Source organism: Pelodiscus sinensis, chromosome 12, assembly GCF_052426305.1.
Source record: "Pelodiscus sinensis isolate ZL-2025 chromosome 12, ASM5242630v1, whole genome shotgun sequence".
In the NCBI taxonomy this organism is placed as follows: Eukaryota; Metazoa; Chordata; order Testudines; family Trionychidae; genus Pelodiscus; species Pelodiscus sinensis.
The window spans coordinates 48,043,116-48,063,638 of record NC_143063.1 but is presented as its reverse complement, the minus strand read 5'-3'; the positions used below and the strand labels follow the sequence as shown (position 1 = coordinate 48,063,638).

Sequence of the window (20,523 nt, the reverse complement as noted above, 5' to 3'; positions counted from 1 at the left end):
GCAGGGGTCTCCAACCTCTTAAAGCAAGAGATCACTTATGAAATGTAAGTGCAACTCAAGGTCTACCAACCACTCTGGCCCCGCCTCCTTTGTGCCCCTTCTCTGAAGCCCCGCCCCTACCCCATCCTCCCCCCCCCCTTCACTTTCATCAGGCTGGGGCAGGCAATTAGGGTGCCGAAGGGGGTTCTAGGGGCAGGCTCTGGGTGTGCAAGGGTGCTCCGGGCCAGGGCAGGAGCTTAGGGTGCAGGAGGGGGTTCATGACTGGGGTAGAGTTTCAGGGTGTGGGCTTACGACAGGTGGCTCCTGGGCAGTGGTGCAGTGGGGCTAAGGCAGGGTCATCCCTGCCCTGGCCCTGCACCCCTCCCAAAGGTAGCCAGCAAACTCCCTCCATCCCAAACCCTGTAGTGCCCCTCTCTGCTCTGTGGAGACAGGATACAGGGTCGGAGAGGGGGCAACTTGACATCAGCACCCCTCTTCTCCCTCCGCTGCCCTGCATAGAAAGCAGGAGGCTCTCGGGGGTGCAGGTAGGAAGCTGCAAAGCAAAGAGCAGCTGTGCCACAGGCTTGGGGGTGGCGGGGGAGGGAGCTGAAGTGCTGAGCTCGACAATCTCTTGGCCAAACCTGTCAGAGGCGCCAAGCTCCATCAGTAGGTCCCGCTGTACTGGTTGGTGGCCGCTGAGCTAAGGGGTGGGCCCCGGTTTGCAGGCCTAGGTGGGGGAGAGCTTGCTGGACCAGGAGGAAAGTGGGGGAGCTCGGAAGGGAGGAGGCAGGAAGCTGTTTGGGGGATAAGGCAAAGGGTGCACTGGGCCCTAGGGGGAGGGGAGATGGGTGCAGCCTGCTGCAGGCCAAGAACCCACAGCGGTGAGGTGAGGAAACTGATTGATTTCCTCACCAACTGATGGCAGCTGTCACCCCTTCAGCTGCGGTTGCCAAGCTCCAGGCAGGGGGAAAGCATTTCAGGCCAGGTTGGGCCGGGGAGCCTGCTGCCCCCACAGGGCCGGGCTCTGCTGTTGGCACACGGCCGCCGTCCTCTTGTTCTCCACCCTCTTTGGTAGCCCTGCCTTAGCAGGGGTGGCGGGCGAAGGCCCAGCTCGGGAAGGCAAGTCCCTGCCCTTTCAGCAGCCTTCCTCCCCCCACCACTCCGTGCAGCCCAGCCCAGCCGTATGGCTGAGCGGGATCGTTCCTGGCCAGCCAGAGGACTGGGGTTGCCAGGCTTGGCCCCAGGGGGGAGCATAGTCCGTTTGCCTTCCCTTGCCTATGCTACCCACCACCCCCGCTCTGCCCCTGCCATGCTGTGCGACTGGGGACAGGTCCTGATGGCTCGGTGCCTCAGTTTCCCCAGCTTTAACCTTGTTGAGAGCAAGGCCCTGCCACTCCAGGATCCTGTTCCCAGCCCTACCACTGATGCCAAGAGTCCCCGTGGCTCATCCAGGCTTAGCATTTTCGTAGCAGAAGGGACCCCCCCCCTCCGCTCAGCACCCCACAAGTGTCCTACAGCGGAGGGGTGACACCATAAGCCTGGCACTGACCCCTGCCCACGGTGTTCCTGCCTGACCCTGCGCAGGGTCCTCGGCAGGGCGGGAAGCCGCTGAGAAGCAGCCCAGCCAAGCACCCGCCTGACCCAGCCCTGCAGCTGCAGAGGAAGGAGCCTCCCTGAGCCCGGCTCCTGGCTGGCAGCCGGAGGCCGCTGCGCTCCCGTGCCTCAGTTTCCCCGCGTGCCGGCTGAGCGCTGCCCCCGCCGGCGGGGAGGGGGAGGGGGCGGGCGGCGGAGCCGGCGGCGCCCCGGGCCCGCTGCCGCCGGGGGAGGGAGGTTCCGTGTGCGGCTCCCCGGCCCGGCCCCGAGAGCCCCGCCCGCCGCTGGGCGGCCCGCTGCCCCAGGGCGGGGCCAGCAGCGGGGCCGGGCCGGGCCGGGGCGCAGTGGGTCCCCGGGCTGCCGCTGGTGCAGCCAGAGCGCAGCCATGGGGCGCATCGAGTGGGCCATGTGGGCTAACGAGCAGGCGCTGGCGTCCGGGCTCAGTGAGTGGGGCGGGGAAGAAGGAAGGGGAGCAGGGGGAGAGGGTAGGGAGGGGAGCTGAGGAGGAAGGGGGGTAGGGAGGGGAGCTGGGGGAGGGGGAGCAGGAGGATAGGAAGGGGAGCTGGGGGAGGGGGAGCAGGGGGTAGGAAGGGGAGCTGGGGGAGGGGGAGCAAGGGGGTAGGAAGGGGAGCTGAGGAGGAGGGAGGGGAGCTGGGGGTAGGAAGGGGAGCTGAGGAGGAGGGGGAGCAGGAGGCTAGGAAGGGGAGCTGGGGGAGGGGGTAGAAAGGGGAGCTGAGGAGGAGGAAGGGGACCTGGGGGTAGGGAGGGGAGCAGGGGTAGGGGGTAGGGAGGGGAGCTGAGGAGGAGGGAGGGGAGCTGGGGGAGGGAGGAGCAGGGGGGTGCTGGTGGACGAGGGCTGGCCTGGTAGGCGCTGGGGAGGGGGGTGCAGGGCTCAAGAGGAGGTTGGAAGTGGCTGCCTGCCTGTCCCAGGATCATTGGCACTGGGGGGCCAAGGGAAGGCTCCTCTCTGGGTCGTGGGGTCTGAGCAAAGCCCACCCCTCACAGGTCCCAAATTGCAAGATCCTCGCTGAAGACTCCCCACCCCCCGCCCGGGGGGCCTGGGCAGCAGGGGCCGCAGGGCAGCGCTGGCCATTCGGGCAGTGGTTGGGCCAGGGTTGAGGAAGTGAAAGACTGAAATGGGGAAGGAAACAGCGGGGCTGTTTTTCTCTGAGGCCTCTTGCTTAAGGAGGCGCTGCCATTGGCCTGATAGCATCTGGTAATAACAGGGCCACGAAAACTCCCACCGCAGGGTGGGTTCGCTGCTTGCGCCACCAGCTTCGCTTCTGTAGCGACACCGGAGTGCACGGGGCCCTGTTCACACCAGGGAGCTGTGCTGCTTTGTACCGTGCCGCCCCCCGTGCGAAGGCCGTTACCCCCGTCTAAAGCGCTTGCAACTAGGATCGTGCAGGAAGGGAAATAAATATCCGCACACAGGGCTGACAGCGTCCACGCGGCCTCCCCCAGGGACATAGCGACTCTGCAACAGGGAGCCAGGCCTCCGCTTGACCCACAGCTCTGCCGCTGGGAAGAGTTTGTGCAGGCGTCTCTTCTTCCAGAGAAGGAGCTAGGATCCCCCATGGATTTGTGACATGCAGGTCCCTCTCCCCCGCCCGAGCCATGACCTGGTTGCAAACTTTGCTTTAGCTGGCATCCAGCGAGGAAAATCTCTCGATTGTAGCCGGTTGTGTCGCTGGGACTCGCCGACGCTGGAATCAGGACACAGTGGGTGTTGCGGGGGCGGGGCTGGCGGGAAGAGAGGAATGAGATGGCAGGAAGGGAGCCTTTTGCTGCTTGTGACTGGGCGTTGGTACCGTCAGGTGACTGTCACCACCGGGTGACATGGTGACAGGGGGCAACCTGGAGTCTGCCGGAGTTCTAGGTGTGGCCCGTGAGACCTTTTGTTACCCGTGCCTGTGCGCAGGGTTGCCAGATTCCACTGGTTTTCCATCCACAGTTGTTTTTTTCTACTTCTTTAGTCTGGCGCTCTCTGGTCCAGCAGCATCCGTGGTCCGGCATGACTTTAGTTGTCCACTTATCGTGGGTGTGGCCAAGTTTCCCGCGGTCCCATAAAGTTGGGCTGTGCTGTGATTTAGCTCTGATTTACCCCTCAGTGTCTTCTCAGAGCCCAGCAAGCAGTGGCAGGGCTGGTCATGCTGCCAGACAATACTGACCTCCTGGCAGACTCTCTGGTTCGGCACCTGTATTCTCTGGTTGGGACTAGGGAGGTTCCACCTGTATTACTAAAGTGACGCGCATGTAAAGCAAGGAGGTGTGAAGTGAGGTGTGCGCTGATTGGCTGTGCGCTCCCTCTGCGTCCAATCACAGCGCCGCTACGGTTCAGTCGGCACCGCCCACACGTTTTAGGTACGCCAGCGCAGGGAGTAAAACCGCCCTCGCCCGGGACACTGGGTTGGGTGCAACATCTTGCAGCGCCCTGAGATGGCGGATGCTGCTTGTGCGGCTGGCTCGCTAGCCTGGGTGGCCCATCGCTGCATTGCGGCCTAGTTCCTATGGACAGCTGGTCGTCTCCGAATCCACCCTCAGCCTGGCCCCCTTGCTGGCAGTGAGGGTTCAGACTGGTAGCCCGAAATACTGTCCCTTGGGCGTGAAATTCGGGGCCTACTGAAGTCGTTGGCAAAACTCCTGCTGGCTTGGATGGCTCTGGGCTATTGGCGGCGGGCGGAACGGCAGGCGTGTCGTCTGGCCATAGCAGTGTGTCTGAACAACAAGGGGGTGCCATGCGCTAGCCCCCCCGGTACATTCTGCGGCACCTCCCTCATGCTGCGGCCACGCTGCTATTTTCACTGAGCTGGCTCCCTCTAAGCTAGCCACCGCCGCCCACTGTGGGACGCTCCCCCATTGCAGGGTGGACCTACCCTGGCTCTCCTGCCAGCTCTGCAATGGGGACGTGCGCAGAGCGAGGGAGCTGGGGAGAAACGAAGCAGCTGGGAGCTGCCAGGCCAGCACCTGCCGGAAGCGCAAACCCGCAAATGGCCGGTTTATAAACGGGAATGTGCAACGCTGTAAGCAAAACGCGCAGCTGCTGGCAAGTCCTATGCCCGTGCCCAAGCGTTAGCAATCGCCCGCCTGGATCGGGGTGGGTCCGGCAGGTCTGGGAACCTGTCCCAACGCCAGTGGCTTTTGGCCAGACGCAAGGCATGGATGGACCAGGCTGTCTGGTGAGAAGGCTCCTCCATCCATCACGTAGCATCCGACCTGTGGCCCGAGGCAGGCGCGGTCGTAGCACTTGGACCCCTTACCCGTGCCAGCTGGGGAGCTGCCTAATTAGTGATTGGCGCCTAATTAGTGTGTGCCTGCCACTATCCCTGCAAGTGCAAATTACCCACGTTTAGTGGGTTAAAGAAAGTCCCCAAAACGTGCAGTGGGAGGCAGAAGGAGGGTGATGGTTTTGGCAGGGGCGGGCAATAATTTTTTTTGGGGGGGGCGCTTCATGAATTTTGGTAGGTGGGCATGGGCTGAACCCCTGGAAGGGGTGGGGCCTCAGGCAGGAAGGGGCGGTTCCTTCTAGGTGCCATGTGCTCCTGGCGGGAAGAAAGAGCTGCCAGCCACTTTGAGCAGAGAATGACTCCTGGCTCCCGGAGGGTGGTGACCATGGGCCAGATCAAACAGCTTGGCAGGCCGGATCTTGCCCACTCCTGGGCTTGGGAAAGGTGGGAGAGAGTTGCAGATGGGGGTAGATTCCAGGCTGGGGGAGGGCTTGTGCCTTGCACCGTTGAGGGTTTTTTCCCCCTGTTTAGACATGAACCAGGAGTCTGGTTGTCTGAGAGGAACCGAATCCAGTGCATGGGTCCTGGCAATGGGGCTGCTTGGTCTCCCAGAGCTAGTGGTGCTGGGAATCTCTCCCTCCAGGGGATGCTGGGCTGCAGGGTTCCCGGCCCCTGTGGGAGGCGTTGGGAATGTCAAGGCCGTGTGTGTTTTGTGAAGCAAGGCAAGAATGTGGCAGCAACTAACTTACCAGGAAACAAGGAAGTTTCTTAACTTTGGGCCTGCCTCTGAGCTGTAGCACATCCCCCGCGGGACCCACGCCCTCCTCTAGGGCTGCGGCTTGAAAGCACAGCCTGGGGACCGGCTTGACCAGAGGGAGAGCTGCATTCCTGTCCCGGCTGCCGGCGGAGGTAGGCCCTCGGCGCAGCCCTCCTGCAAAACTGGCTCTGCTCTCGGGCAACGTGAAACTGCCCTGCCAGGCCGGGGCCCTTTGGCAGATGTGGGCCCACAGGCAGCTGTGTCCTCGCTGGGGAGGGCTGGCTTGGCCGGCGAGGGGGTGGGTTCTGCTCGGTCGCTGTGGCCGCGTGGGTTGGAGAGATTCTGCGCGTGGCTTCTCGGGACACCCTGGGAAAGTCCCTTTGCTGATTCCCAGCCCGGGTTTCTGGTTAATGTGCGAGATCTTCCTCCTGTCCCTGGTGAAGGAGCCAGCTTGGTTCAAGGCTTGTCTCCGGGCAGGCAACGGCAGGGCTTTCTTGTGGACAGGTACCCAAGCCATGACGGTCGCTAGTCCTGGACTAGTGTTTTGTCGCTGCAGTGACTGGGGCCTACAGCTGTGAGCTCCACGAAATTCTCCCGAGTTCATCCTTCCTCACCCTCTACCGCCATACCCGACCCTCGCTCCACCAGCAGAGTCCCCAAGCAGTCCTGTTCCTTTGCAGGGACATGCGCCTGCCCGAGGGTGCCAGGCGCAGTGACACCCGATGCCCTCCTCCCTGGCCTGGCATTGAAACCCGTCCTCCACTGAGCTTGCAGGGGATTTCTGCTGTCTGTTGTTGCTGGCCCACATGGGATGGAAACCGGCATAGCTGGGGCCGGGCTGACCTGCCATGGCCACACCCGGCTAGATGGCGTGTAACTGGCCAAATGCCTCGCAGCGCGTGTGATGCCCGGCTCCCGGGTATACCGACCGACGCGGCTGAGTTTGCAACTCGCTTGGCTGGATCCGGTTTCCAGCTTTCCTCCGGGGAAAGGTTTTGATTCAAACAACCGGGAAAATCTAATAGGGGCTCTGTGTGTGGCTTGATACGGCGGGGGGAAGGGAGCCATGGAGGGGCAATATGAGGATATGCTGGCATTAGAAAGGTTCAGAGTAGGGCATCTAAAATGATTAGGCATTTGGAACGGGTCCCATATGAGGAGAGATTAAAGCGACTGGGACTTTTCAGCTTGGAAAAGAGGAGACTAAGTGGGGATATGAGAGAGGTCTATAAACTCATGAGTGGTGCAGAGAAAGTGAATAAGGAAAAGTTATTTACTTGTTCCCACAATATAAGTAGTAGGAGCCACCAAATGAAATCAATGGGCTGCAGGTTTAAAACAAAGAAAAGGAAGTTCTTCTTCACACAGCACATAGTCAATCTGTGGAACTCCTCGCCTGAGGAGGCTGTGAAGGCTAGGACTATAACAGGGTTTAAAAGAGAACTAGATACATTCATGGCAGTTAAGTCCATTAATGGCTGTTAGCCAGTATGGATAAAGAATGGTGTTCCTGCCCTCTGTTTGCCAGGGGATGGAGATGGATGGCAGGAGAGAGATCGCTTGATCGTTACCTTGTTTGGTTCATTCCCTCTGGGGTACCTGGCATTGGCCACTGTCGGCAGACAGGGTGCTGGGATGGATGGACCTTTGGTCTGACCCAGTCTGGCCAGTCTTATGTTCTTACTCTTGGGGGTGCTATTTTTGTAGTGCATGAAAACTGGGGCAGCCCCATATCTCGTCTGGACTTTAGTCTCTCTAAATACAACTGTCCGTCATGGCATGTGGGGAACCCAATGAACGGCAAGGCCGGGGATTAGTATCGCTCGGGAGCAGTCACAGGGAGAAGAGCTTGCTCCGGGTTCAGAGGCACTCCGCAGTCGGGTACCACTAGGACGGCGCATGGGGACGTTTCCTCTGCTTTATTAACCTTCTCTCTCTCCCTTGTCTTTCAGTTCTAGTGGCAGGAGGGATCGTGGCCGTGGCAGCGCAGTTCAAAGGCTGGCCGTTTGCTGCTTATTCCATGTATCCTTTTCCAGAACCGCCCCGTTCCCCGGCATCTCGCTGGCAGAGCCTCCTGGGATTGCATTTTCCTGACAGAGGGCTCCGTTTCAGGGTCCCGGCGCTTTGGGAGAGCCAATGGAAAAGCTTTCACAAGTGGACAAAGTCACAAAGAAAAGAGGTTTTGGTGGGATGGGGGTATTTCAAACTCCTCTTGCACAATGTCAACCTGTGGAACTCCTTGCCAGAGGATGTTAAGACCAGATTTCAACAGGGGTCAAAAAAGAGCTAGATAAATTCATGGAGCTTAGGTTCATCAATATTTCTTAGCCCGAATGGGTAGGGAAGGTGTGCTTAGCCTCTGTTTGACAGAGGCTGGAAATGGGTGACAGGGAGGGATCACTTGGTGATTCCCTGTTCTGTTCATTCCCACTGGGGCACCTGGCATTGGCCCCTGTCGGCAGACAGGGCACTGGGCTAGATGGACCTTTGGTCTGACCCAGCCTGGCCGTTCGTATGTTCCCCCAACTACTAGACCGAACAGCAGCAGCTTTGGGGCCAGGGTGTTAGAACCCGGAAGTGGAACTGATTATACATGAGCAGTGAAACTGACTTGCTGAATTCCATGGGCCAAGCATTCAAGCGCCCAGCCGCTGAGGCTGGGATACGCTGCTGGTTAACCCCCTTTGTCGTTGTGTGCGCAAAGCGGGGGGGCCCAGCCTCACGCAGGGCAAACATCTCTTCCCCCTGCCGGGGGCTCAGCTGGTGGTACCCTGTGCCAGTCGTCGCTTAGTTGCCCAGAGGCACTGTCTCCCTCTGGAACATCGGCCGTGGTCCACGGCCACAGGGGGATTGTGGCTTAGCTGGGCTGCCACGGACTGTTCCGGTTAGGCCGTGTCAACGTAACCGGTGGGAGGACCGGGAAGCTTATTTGCCTTAACTGGCCCCTCTTAGAGCAGCTGGGGTCTTTGTCTGCTTGCTGGAATACCCCCGAGGGAAGCGGAAAAAGGGCTCCACCATGGAGAGATGGTAAGGATCACCCCACTTTTGTCTCTATCTATGGGGTGGGGGGTGATCTTGCAAGGAGTCTTTTCTGGCTCTCCGATCAGGCTCCCCCGACACCACATGTTGCCCTCCCTAGCAATGGACTGGCATGAAGCAAGGAGACAATATGCTCAAAGCTAAGGAAATGGATAACTAACCTGCGGAACTCATTGCCACATGATAGTAGGGCCAATAGCTTAGCAGGATCCGAAAGAAAGATTTAGATGGGGAGGCTTGAAAAGAGCATCTTTGGTTAGTTTACTTTGGATGAAACCTGATAAATCCTCATGCTTCAGGCCCACTCGACCTTCTCGCCCCTTCCCCTGATGCAGTTGGTGCTGGAGGAAGACAGGCTATTGGGCTAGCTGATCCTGCCTGGCAATTGCTGTGTTCTTCAGGCTAGAAGGCCCCACCTAAGCTTGCTGCCTCCTGCTCCATCGCAGGTCTCCAGGCTGAACTAGAGGAGAATCACTGAGCAGTATTGGGGGCATGAGACATGGCTGAGCGGCTTTATTCCACCAGCAGGATGGTGTGCTAGTTAAAGTCTTGCCTTGTGGCAGGGGGGCGTGTCCATGGCTTGACTGAGGTTAAAAGCATCCATAGCCCTAAGATTCATGGCTGAAAGGACTCTGCTGGGGGGTGAGCCGAGGAGGCCGTAAGGGAGCTGCAGTGGTGCAACCGGGCTCGCGTCTCTGCGTATCGCAGCCCTGCTGCCGTATCCAGGGAGCTGGCTCCCCTAGCAGCCGGGTTTTCTTTGCCCTGAATGCCTGGCATGTGCCGGAGAGCCAGGGCTGAGGTCACTGCTGTTTGCTGCTCGCTGGTGATCGCGGGGGAGGAGACTTCTGCACGCCCATGTTTTCGGCTGCACGGGTGAGCGTGCTAAGCCCTGGTCAGGGCAGAGGACAGGGCGTGGTGAGGGCGGTGAGGGGCATGTGCCCCATCCTCTGGGAACCCTTTCTGAGCCCCCCTTTCTCTGTGTGCTCTCTGTCTCTCCACCCCCCGCAGTGGCCAGAAGTACTTGACAGCCGTGGTGAAGATTTTTGGGCCGGTCACTAGGAATTACTACGTCCGGGCCATCCTGCATGCTGCGTAAGTCCGGCGGGCTGCCCGGCCGTGTGTTATGCAGCGCTGGGTGCCCCGTGAGCTGCTGCGTTCCTCCCCAGAGGTGGCTGCATTTCGGCAGGGCTGTGCGCGTGGCTCGGAGTTTGGGCTGCGCTCTGTGAGCCTTCAGGGCAGATGCAGAGAGAGCAGGAGGTGGGATCTTTCCTTTGGGGACGGGAAGCTGCTCTCGGCAGGGGCTGCTTCCGTATCGGTTCCTGCCTCCTGGCGGTCAAATGGCGGGCGTCTCCCCAGCTTGGCTTTGCAGGGAGTTTGCGTGTAAACGGGCTGCTCTGCCGGCCCCGGGTTGTGGGCCGGGCTGGCCCTGGGCTTGGATCTGAGTCTGCTACAATCCCCCAAAGGCTGCCCGAGGGAGAAGCCAGGAGCGGGTGGCGAAGCGTCCCCGTGAAACGCATGCTGCCGCTTTGGGGTTGGCACCGTACCCAGCCTGCCCCTGTGCCCGTCCCCAACTCCCCCATGGCAGACAGGCGCTTTCTGTCTGGCCAGCCAGAGAGAGAACCGGCGATTCGACTCACCAGCGGATAAAAGCGTTTGATTGCTGGGCACACGGACATGGGGAGTCTGCGGCCCCCCTGAGGATCCCTGGAGAGCACCGGCTCTCTGCTGCGCTACCCACCGACCTTTACCCCGTCCCCCCCTGTTACTCACAGACCTTTACTCTGAATCATTTGGAGGGTTGTCTTAAAGGAGCTAAACTTCTGTCTCTCTCAGCCTGGCGGTGCCTGCGGGTTTCCTGTTATCCACCATCCTGGGCACTGCGTGTCTGGCCATAGCAAGTGCTATCTATTTATTGGTAAGTACACAGGCCTGTCACCTTACCTGTCTCGTGAGCTGAAGAATAGGAGCTCTAGGGGCTTACGCCGAAAGACCAGGTGGTTTCGGCCCCCAGCGTCTGTCTTTCTACTCCCCTTGCGTGTCTCACGCCTCTGACAATCCGCTTGCTTGCTCGTGCTCTAACCAGGGATATAGCCGATGAGAATTTATTTGCCACCCAGCGGCGTTGCCTAGTGGTTAGAGCACGAGGCAGGCAGGACTCCTGGGTTCTATTTCTGGGTCTGGGAAGGAGCATGGTCTAGTGAAGGATAAGAGCAGGGGACTGGGACATTCCAGCGGCCTCTGCTGCTCACCTGACCTGTGTGTGCCTCGGTTTCCCCATCCACAAACCGTGGCTGATCTTTAGCTCCAGTCCCCTGGGAGGGGTTAATGAGTTGGATTGGCACAGAGCTGGCTGGGAGCTGCAATACAGCCTGTCACACTGCTAAGCCCCCCCCCCCCCCCCGTTTCCCGAGGTCTGTCCCCCTCAAATGCTGAGCGTTTTGAAAACCTCCGGGGTGCACCTAGAGTGAGGCTGGCCGGCGGGGCGCCCCTAGGGTGAAGGGGAGAGTGCTGGGCTGGGGGGGCTCTGTGCGGGGGGGCGGGGAGAGGAGACTGGGTGCTCACTGCCCTGCGGGGGCTGCTTTGCAGGCTGCGATCCGGGGCGAGGAGTGGAACCCCATTGAGCAGAAGAAGCCCCCGGAGCGGCCCCCGGTGGGAGGAGGCACCATCAAGCAGCCCCCCAGCATGCCCCCGCCGCGGCCCCCGGTGGAAACGCGCAAGAAGCAGCCCTTGGAGGAGGCCGCCCAGGAGAACCCCATCCCGGTCACCTCCGAGGCCGAGTAACGGCTCCGCCCTGCGCGCTGACCCGGCGGGGGAGCCGGACCGAGCACGCTCCGCCCGCAGCCGGGCACCCCGCAGCCTGCTCCGTAGCCTGCACTGCTGCTCCCTTCTGGGGTCCAGCCTGCTCCCCTGGCAGCTTCCCCCAGCTCTTAGCGTCACAGCCTGCCAGCCACGTGCACAGGGAGGACGATGGGGCCCACCCTGCCTATGGGGGTGTATCGGGGGGGGGAACCTCCCCTGGGTGGAGGCCTGGCCATGCTGGATGACAATCCTTGGATTGTCTCCTTTGGACTCCGAAATAAAACGAGTGAAGCAGTCTCTGATCTCGGTGAGCGGGGGCGGGGGGACCGGCAGGGGGGACCCCCTGGGCCTTGCTATGTTGTTGGGCTGGTGCTGAGCCACTTGGGCCCTGCCCCATTCCCCTCGGGGACCAGGGCTTCCCTGCGGAGCCTCATGGCACCACTCGGCAGGGGCGGCGGGGGGGGCATGTGCCGCTGGCTGCTGGGGGAAGCCCCCGCCCAAGGGTCTCTCTGAGCTGGGGGGGGCTCCTGTAGGCGGAGGAGGCTGAGTGGCTCCTGGAGGGGATGTGTAGCACCCAGGCCCGGCGCTGGCTGGGCTCACCCTGCTGGGGGTCGGTGGGGGCAGAAGCCCCTGTGGCCAGTGCGGGTGGAGCAGGTGACAGGCCAGAAGAGACGCTGCTCTGGGGCCATTGCTGCTTGGAGCCTGCGTGCCCCCTCCCTTGCTGGCTGCCTGAGGGGGGGAGGCAGGCAGATGGGTGGGGGTCGCCCAGCAGGGGGGGCTCCAGGGCAGCTGCTCATGACGGGGGGGCCCATAACAGGGAGTCAGCAGCATGTAGGGGAGCGGAGCACGGCCCCCCAGCGGGCGGGGGTCAGAGAGCCAGGTCCTGCCTCAGGTGAGGAGGGCACCAGGACTTTCCTTGGGGGGCGGGTCCCAGCCCCAGGTGCTCGGGTGGCAGTTTGTAGCTCTGGCCTGCAGGGGGTGCTGTGGGCTTGCCGGTGCTATTCTGCCAGGGCTGTCAGCTGCGGGCAGGGGAGCCCAGAGGGCTGGGATGGGAGGGGAGGGGGGGTCTAGGGTTGTCCCATCCTGGGGGGCAGGCCAGGCCCGTGACTCGCGGCCCATCTGTGCCTGGTCTTTGTGGCGAGGGCCGGCTGATGTCCTACGAGCCCAGGCGGCCCATGGAGGGGCAGTGGCAGCAGGAGCTCCCCAGCCATGGGGCTAGTGTCCATGTGGGGGGCAATGGCCGTGCTAGGCTCCCATTGGGCTGCCCCCCCCAGGCTCTGGGCTTGCTTGGCTTGAGATTGCAGGGGATCAGCGGCGTGGCCCATGGGGAAGGGCGCGGAGCTTCCTGCCTCGCCCCTCCCTGCCCAAGCCCCCCAGGTGCTGTGGCTCTGTACCCCATCCCCAGGCCCCAGCGGGCTCCCCCGGCTCCCCTCTTTGTTGTAGCTCCCTGCTGATGCTGCACCGTGATGGCAACAGGCCTGGTACAGCGCAGCCTGGATCGCGGCAGGCAGCCCCCCCCGCAGCCAGGGGTCGGGGGCTTGGCCTGTACCACTAACAGGGCCCCCCCCCACGCAGCCAGGGGTCGGGGGCTTGACCTGTACCACTAACAGGCCCCCCCCCCCCCCCCGCAGCCAGGGGTTGGGGGCTTGGCCTGTACCACTAGCAGGGCCCCCCCCCCCCGCAGCCAGGGGCCGGGGGCTTGGCCTGTACCACTAGCAGGACCCCCCCCCCCCCTGCAGCCAGGGGTCGGGGGCTTGACCTGTACCACTAGCAGGGGCCCCCCCCCCCCGCAGCCAGGGGTCGGGGGCTTGGCCTGTACCACTAGCAGGGTCCCCCCCACGCAGCCAGGGGTCGGGGGCTTGGCCTGTACCACTAGCAGGGGCCCCCCCACGCAGTCAGGGGCTGGGGGCTTGGCCTGTACCACTAGCAGGGCCCCCCCCCCGCAGCCAGGGGCCGGGGGCTTGGCCTGTACCACTAGCAGGGCCCCCCCCGCAGCCAGGGGTCGGGGGCTTGGCCTGTACCACTAGCAGGGTCCCCCCCACGCAGCCAGGGGCCGGGGGCTTGGCCTGTACCACTAGCAGGGCCCCCCCCCCCGCAGCCAGGGGCCGGGGGCTTGGCCTGTACCACTAGCAGGGCCCCCCCCCCGCAGCCAGGGGTCGGGGGCTTGACCTGTACCACTAGCAGGGCCCTCCCCCGCAGCCAGGGGCCGGGGGCTTGGCCTGTACCACTAGCAGGGTCCCCCCCACGCAGCCAGGGGTCGGGGGCTTGGCCTGTACCACTAGCAGGCCCCCCCCCCCCCGCAGCCAGGGGCCGGGGGCTTGGCCTGTACCACTAGCAGGGTCCCCCCCACGCAGCCAGGGGCCGGGGGCTTGGCCTGTACCACTAGCAGGGCCCCCCCCCGCAGCCAGGGGCCGGGGGCTTGACCTGTACCACTAGCAGGGCCCCCCCCGCAGCCAGGGGCCGGGGGCTTGGCCTGTACCACTAGCAGGGCACCCCCCGCAGCCAGGGGCCGGGGGCTTGGCCTGTACCACTAGCAGGGCCCCCCCACCCGCAGCCAGGGGCCGGGGGCTTGGCCTGTACCACTAGCAGGGCCCCCCCCACCCGCAGCCAGGGGCCGGGGGCTTGGCCTGTACCACTAGCAGGGCCCCCCCCACCCGCAGCCAGGGGCCGGGGGCTTGGCCTGTACCACTAGCAGGGCCCCCCCCACCCGCAGCCAGGGGCCGGGGGCTTGGCCTGTACCACTAGCAGGGTGGTGCCGGTGCCGTGGGCTGGCCCACACGGGGCTGAGGTCTGGGTGGAGCCTCGGCTGCATTGTCTAAGGCCACTGGGCATGGGCTGGGGCTGATGCAGGCAAGGGAAGGTGCTGCCTGGCTGCCAGCCCTCGGGGTGGGCGGGAAGGGTCTGGCTTGAGGGCCTGGGCGGGGGAAGTTGTTGAAGGGGCGTGGCTTCAGGCAGATGGGGCGGGGCTAGGGGTGGCTCTCCCCAGCTGGGGCATCCCATGCCACTGGGCCCAGGGGTGCCTCGCCCAGCCGCCCCATACCATAGAGGCGCCCAGCCAATCACTGAGCGACTGGGGAGCCCCTCCCCCCCAACGAATGGAGGTGCCTACGCGAGCCAAAGGGGCGATGCTGGACCACTAGGCCCTGCTACTCGCCGGGCAGGTGGTGGCTCCGTCTGGGCCGGTCGGGCTGCGGAGCTGAGCCCTGGCCTGCTTTGTGCTGCACCAACCCCACCACTCAGCATTTTGCCCAGTGGGAGGGTGTGCAGCAGGAGTCCCACTGGTTAACGCCCTGCCCCCTGCGCCCCGCGCCCCAGACCTGCAGGGCTCTGCTCCCATCTCCAGTTGGTGCCTGAGCTGCTGCCCATGGGGGGAGGTGTGGCCTTGCCTAGTTGTACTGGAGCTAAATCAAAAGGCTCTAGCTGATGGTGGGGGGAGGCTGGATACTGGAGCTCCTCCCCCCCTTACTCCCCCAAGCTGCAGCCTCGTGTCTGGACATGCTCGTGCTGGGCCGTGCCTTGGCCACCGTGTAGCAGTGTCGCTGGAGCGCTGGCGGGCACCCTGCGGCACCCTAGTCTATGCCCTCAGCGCGGACACCTGCAGGGGGCATGGAGGCTGCTCCAAATCCCTCCTCCCCGTCACACTGGTGCAGGGGGCTGAGGCAGGAACATCCCAGTTGAGTGCCCTGGCTCTGGGTACATGCCCACGGCACCTGGCAAACTGGCCACTGCAATGCTAAGACCCAGGCGCCTGCGGGGCCTACAGCGTGGGGGGGGGGGGGGTGTGCTATGGGACACCAGCCCTACCAAGGGAAACGTGGCTGGCCGCTCCAGGCTGGTGGGGGGGGGGACAGGCCGTGACAGGTGCCCCGGCTCACCCCCAGGCCTGGTGCACCACAAAAGGCAGGCGTGGAACTTAGTGGGGCGCACAGTCAGGCTTGTGCCTCAGGTCGGAGGGTGCGTCCGCCCTGGTGACGGAAATGGGGGGGAAGCGGCCAGCTGGGCCCAGGCTCCCAGCTGTCTCCGCCTCTCCATGAGGCAGGGCCCACCCTTGGGTCGCTCGCTCCTTTTCAGACCCCCGCCACACCCCACCTGCAGCCCTTTGCCACGACACAGCGCACAACCCAGGCGGCCTGGTTGGGCCTCCCTCCCCGGATCACAGCCGTTCGCCAGCACACCCAATGTGCCCTTATGCTCTCTTGTGGCTCCCAGGCAGCTCCACTGGGTGTTGAACTCTGTCCGTCCTCTCTCCGGGGCCATGCTGCTCGGAGCCCCAGATCACCGTGCGATGGACGCACCCCCTAGAGACCCCAAAACTGGGCTTGTTTCGTCTGGAGCAGACTGAGAGGGGACACGAGAGCAGCTTTCAATTTCCTAACAGAGTGTGACAAGGAGGAGGGAGAAAAATTGTTCTCCTTGGCTTCTGAGGACAGGACAAGGAGCAAGGGGCTTAAACTGCAGCAAAGGAGGTTTAGGTTGGACATTAGGAAAAACTTCCTGCCTGTCAGGGTGGTTAAACACTGGAATAAATTGCCCAGGGAGGCTGTGGACTCTCCATCCCTGGAGATATGGAGGAGCTGGTTGAACAAACACCTGTCAGGGATGCTGTAGACGGTGCTTGGTCCTGCCGGGGGGAGATGCTTAGGACACGGGCATTCACCCAGTCTCCCGGTCCGCACCGTGGAACGGCGTCTGGCATTAGCACAAACAAGGCGGAGGCCTGGATGTTTTCCATAGGGAATAAAAGCTTTATTGGCTAGCCTTTCGGCCATGTCCCCGGCCTTCCCCCCTAGAGGAATTCCCTCCCCGGAACAAGAGACAGTCAACAAAGTGGCACTGCTCCCGTGCAGGCAATATTAAATACCGTGGCTTACCAGGACCACAATAAATAATGGCTTGGTATAAATAACAATAATAATGAGGCATGCTCGCACGCACACACAAACCAGCATTCACAATAAGGACACAGGGTGCTCCAATAAATAGCTTGTCCGCAGTCGGGCCCGCTGGCAGCCAGAGGGTTGGAGCGGGCTCAGGGGTTTGCCAACGAGAAGGAGTCAGCGGAGGAAGCCTGGAGTGGGGGACACCCCACCGCCCTCCTCCCCGGAGCCAAATCCCTGGCCTCGCATTGCCTCCTCCAGCTCTGGGCACTGCGGCGCGCATCAGCCCAAACGAAATAAATAACCAATAAATACACAGCACATATCAGCGGCACGGCTCGCGGGCCCTACTCCCCTTTGGCCCAGCTGTGGGCCGGACCCAACCTTGTGGGCGGCCCACGGTTCCCTGCGCTGCACGTCCCAGCTCACTGGCCAGCCAACGGGCTTGGATTCGGTAGGGAACTACACGCATGGCCCCCCCCTGCCCAGAGAGCATCGTAAGGCTGCCCAGTGACACAATCGAGGACAATGCTCAAAAAACATTACACACCATGCCCCTGTGGGGCAGAGTTAAGGGTATGGCCGCCCCCTCCCCCCCAGCTTTGCCTCTTGCTTCACTGGGCAGCTTTTACTGCCAGGTTTTCCCGACCAGAATGTCTTTCTTTTTCTTGTTTTTTAAGACGAGCTTTCTGCTAGGCGACAGGTGTTGTGCCTGGCACAACGCAGTCACCTGACTCCATATGACTTGCTCCTAGCCTATCCACCCTAGGGCCAGCTAGGCATGAGGGCTGTAATTAACACACAAACAATTGACTGAGCCCCCGCAACCGGCCAGCGTCCTGCAGCTAATGCCGGTTGCTTCAGAAGAAGGAATGCCTTCCCCCACGCCTCCCAAGAGAGGCACCTTACTGTGCCAAACTCAAGCAAGGAGGAAATTCCTTCCTGACCCTGCTGGCTCATAGGCAGCTGGGGCCCTGAAGCATGGGACTCCATAGGCCTTTTCATGGCGTTCACCTGCAGCTTGAGCGTGGCAGCTGCTGGGTTGGATTTCAGGGTCACCTGGCGGCCGGCGGGCTAGCAGGCGGGTTGCAGGGGTGGGGTCCCCCGTGAGGGACAGGGACACGGTTCCATAGGGCCTACCATTGCAATAAATAATAAATGCTTTAAAACAAACATACTGAGGGCGTGACACAGTCACGCAATGGATCTGGGGTTCACACGCCGGAAACCGGCTGGCTCCATAGGAGGTCGGCCGCTCCTGCGTTGCCGGCGCCTGCTCAGCCGCTGGCCCGAGGGAGGACGCAGGTGCAGCCAACCGGCACCTTGATGTAGTCCACGTCGAAGGCGAAGGTCCCCGGGTTGGCGCTGTGCGGGCAGGGCTTGCGGCGCAGCACCATCATGGTCTGGTGCATGAGCACGGAGTTGAGCGCGGACGTCTCCCGGCCCGTTTTGCTGTCGATGCAGCCGCTGCACAGGCACTCGGCGAAGGCCAGCTTCTGCGGGTAGCGGTTCTCGTCCTCGTCAATGCTACAGGAGAGGAGGCGGGTCAGGCCACGCCCTGGGAAATACCCCTTCCTGTGTGACCTGGGGCACCCACCCGCCAGCTCCCCTTGACTTCAGTCAGAGCTGCCTGGACTCAAGTCAGTGTCCAAGCCGTGCCAGTTGCCCAGCTCTGCCACTAATGTCCAACATGCCCTTGGTCAAGTCACTTAGCGCCTCGGTGCCCCACCTGCATGCTGTGGTAATTGTATGATTCTACATGGCTGCACTATCTGGGAATCTGTGCAGGGCCTGTTTCTACAGGACAGACCCAAGGGAAACAGTTTTGATGAACATCATGGGGCTTGGTTTGCCCATCTGTGAAACGGGTGCAGTGATAGCTCCCTCCCAGCAGGGAATGCGGGGACAGTGTCAGTGTTAAGGGGACTGGAGCGTTTTGCTCCTCTTGTGTGTGGGTGACAACTCACAACCCCTATTCTCCACAGGGAAGCCCTTCCTGGAGATTGGCCTACAGGTCTGGTTGGCCTCGGGAGGGACACTAGTGAGGGACAGCGAGGCTCGGCCCCCAGGAGGGGAAACTGAGGCACAGCCGGGGTGGGGGGGGGGGGGAAAGGTGCGCCCAAGGGTCAGAGCTGAGATCACTAGGCTCCGCTGCCCCTTCTCCAAAGCCGGCTCGGCACGGCTAAGGGCCCCCCGCCCCTGCAAACCCTGCCATGCTCACCGGTACTTCCAGGGGGAGAGGGAGCGCTCGTGGGGCTCGCTGTGCAGGGCGGTCTGGAGCTGCAGGTTCGGGCAGCCCTGCACTTGGCGCTTGCGTCGCTGGTCCCCCTCGTGTTCCAGGAGCCGCACCAGCTGCACGGGGGCGTGCCGGTCCCAGTTCATGTGCCTGCTCACAAAGTGGGTGGGCAGCTCCCCCGCCTGCAGCTGCTCCTGGCTGAAGCAGTGGTGATGCTGGTGGCGGCGGGACCGGCCATGGACCTGGCCGGCCGACAGCCAGAGCAGGAACAGGGCGCACAGCACCCCCTGTAGGACAAAGGCGGGGAGGTCAGCGCACACCCTGCCGCAGCCGGAGGGAGCCCCCCCTGCCCCGGAAACCGCCTCCCTCTGCCGGGAGCCCCGCTGCTGGGAACCGGCCCAGCAGCCGTTACACAGTATCCACACCCACGTGTACACACGAGGCCAGGGGCTGTGCAGTGCCCCACGTCTTCACAAACACGGTGTGTGGGTACAGACACCCCCACCCCCTGCACGCAAACCCACAGTGTATAGCTGTACCCACGCCCCTCGGCAGCTTACATACGTACACACACACGTAACAGTACACAGTGTGTGTATATGTACACATACCCCCTGCACACAAACCCACAGCTAACATCTGTACCCACGCCCCTCGGCAGCTTACATACGTACACACACACGTAACAGTACACAGTGTGTGTATATGTACACATACCCCCTGCACACAAACCCACAGCTAACATCTGTACCCACGCCCCTCGGCAGCTTACATACGTACACACACACACGTAACAGTACACAGTGTGTGTATATGTACACACACGCCCCCTGCACACAAACCCACAGCTAACATCTGTACCCACGCCCCTCGGCAGCTTACATACGTACACACACACACGTAACAGTACACAGTGTGTGTATATGTACACACACGCCCCCTGCACACAAACCCACAGCTAACATCTGTACCCACACCTCTCGACAGCTTACATATGTACACACACATAACACTACACAGTGTGTAGCGATCTAGCTATATATCTATATCTATATCTATACACACATGTCCCCTGCACACAAACCCACAGCTTATAGCTGTACCCACCCCCCTCAACAGCTGATATATGTACACACACTCACCAAGCACATGTATATGTATCCATGCAGCACTACACAGTGTGTATATATTGTATGACCCCATTCACACACAGACACACCGCTACAATGTGTGCACACACAAAGTGCATATGTACATGTACCCTCCCAGCACAGCAGTGGGTATATGTACACGCAACCCCACGCACACGAACCCGCAGCTTATGGATACACCCACTCAGTGCGCAGTGTGCCCGGCCACACACACACGGCCATGCAGCCTTACACTCCTGCGGCGTGTCTGTGGGTACACCCCGTGTGCACCCAGCATCTCCACGTCGCCAGCACCACACAACCCGACCATGCCAGCCACGCCCCCGACCTGCACCCCCCCGACCGTGCCAGCCTGGCCAGCCATGCCCCCGACCTGCAGCCCCCCTCCTACTTAACTCCCAGCTGCTTTGCCACCCCCCGCAGGCTCTGCCCCGAGCGGCTAATGGACGCAGCCGCCTCACCGTGCTGGTGGAATCCATGGCGCAGCGGGCAGGCCTACGGGCTCGGAGCTGGCGACGCGTCCTCAGGCGAGGCTGGCTGCCCTCAGGGATGGCAGGAGGCTGCAGGGACAGGTGTTCTCTGGCCAGGCAGCTCGCTGCCTGAATTTATACTGGCCCTGGGAGGAGGTGACAGCACACGCCTGGAAACTCCAGCCCGGCTCCTCTTCCTTCTCTCAATTCACCGGCTACTTCCTCCTGGGCAGGACAGAGTCTGTTCCTTTATTCTGCAATCCGTGTTAATCATTGGCAGCGGAGGGGCGAGGTGGCCCCGGGGCAGAGAGCTGGGGTAATGGGGGGGGGCGGCTTGTATTTACAGGCTCTTACCTCCCTATGGCTTGCCACATGTGGCTCCCTTCGCAGTGGGA

The 20,523-nt window shown here is 62.2% G+C and overlaps 2 protein-coding genes across 2 annotated transcripts; one reads left to right on the top strand and one right to left on the bottom strand.

Moving 5' to 3' along the window:
- The first annotated feature begins 1,854 nt into the window (after positions 1 to 1,854).
- CYBA (cytochrome b-245 alpha chain) lies at positions 1,855 to 11,691 on the top strand. Its single transcript, XM_075939889.2, has 6 exons — positions 1,855 to 2,015; positions 7,509 to 7,578; positions 8,509 to 8,583; positions 9,604 to 9,687; positions 10,429 to 10,510; positions 11,182 to 11,691. The coding sequence occupies exons 1-6, from the start codon at positions 1,958 to 1,960 to the stop codon at positions 11,374 to 11,376; spliced, it is 564 nt and encodes a 187-aa protein (XP_075796004.1). The 5' UTR covers positions 1,855 to 1,957; the 3' UTR covers positions 11,377 to 11,691.
- Positions 11,692 to 17,548: 5,857 nt separating this feature from the next.
- Positions 17,549 to 20,250, bottom strand: IL17C (interleukin 17C). The gene is made up of 3 exons (XM_075939890.1): positions 20,120 to 20,250; positions 18,493 to 18,794; positions 17,549 to 17,798 (listed from the first exon to the last, which is right to left on the bottom strand). The coding sequence occupies exons 1-3, from the start codon at positions 20,135 to 20,137 to the stop codon at positions 17,549 to 17,551; spliced, it is 570 nt and encodes a 189-aa protein (XP_075796005.1). The 5' UTR covers positions 20,138 to 20,250.
- Between the last annotated feature and the right edge of the window lie 273 nt (positions 20,251 to 20,523).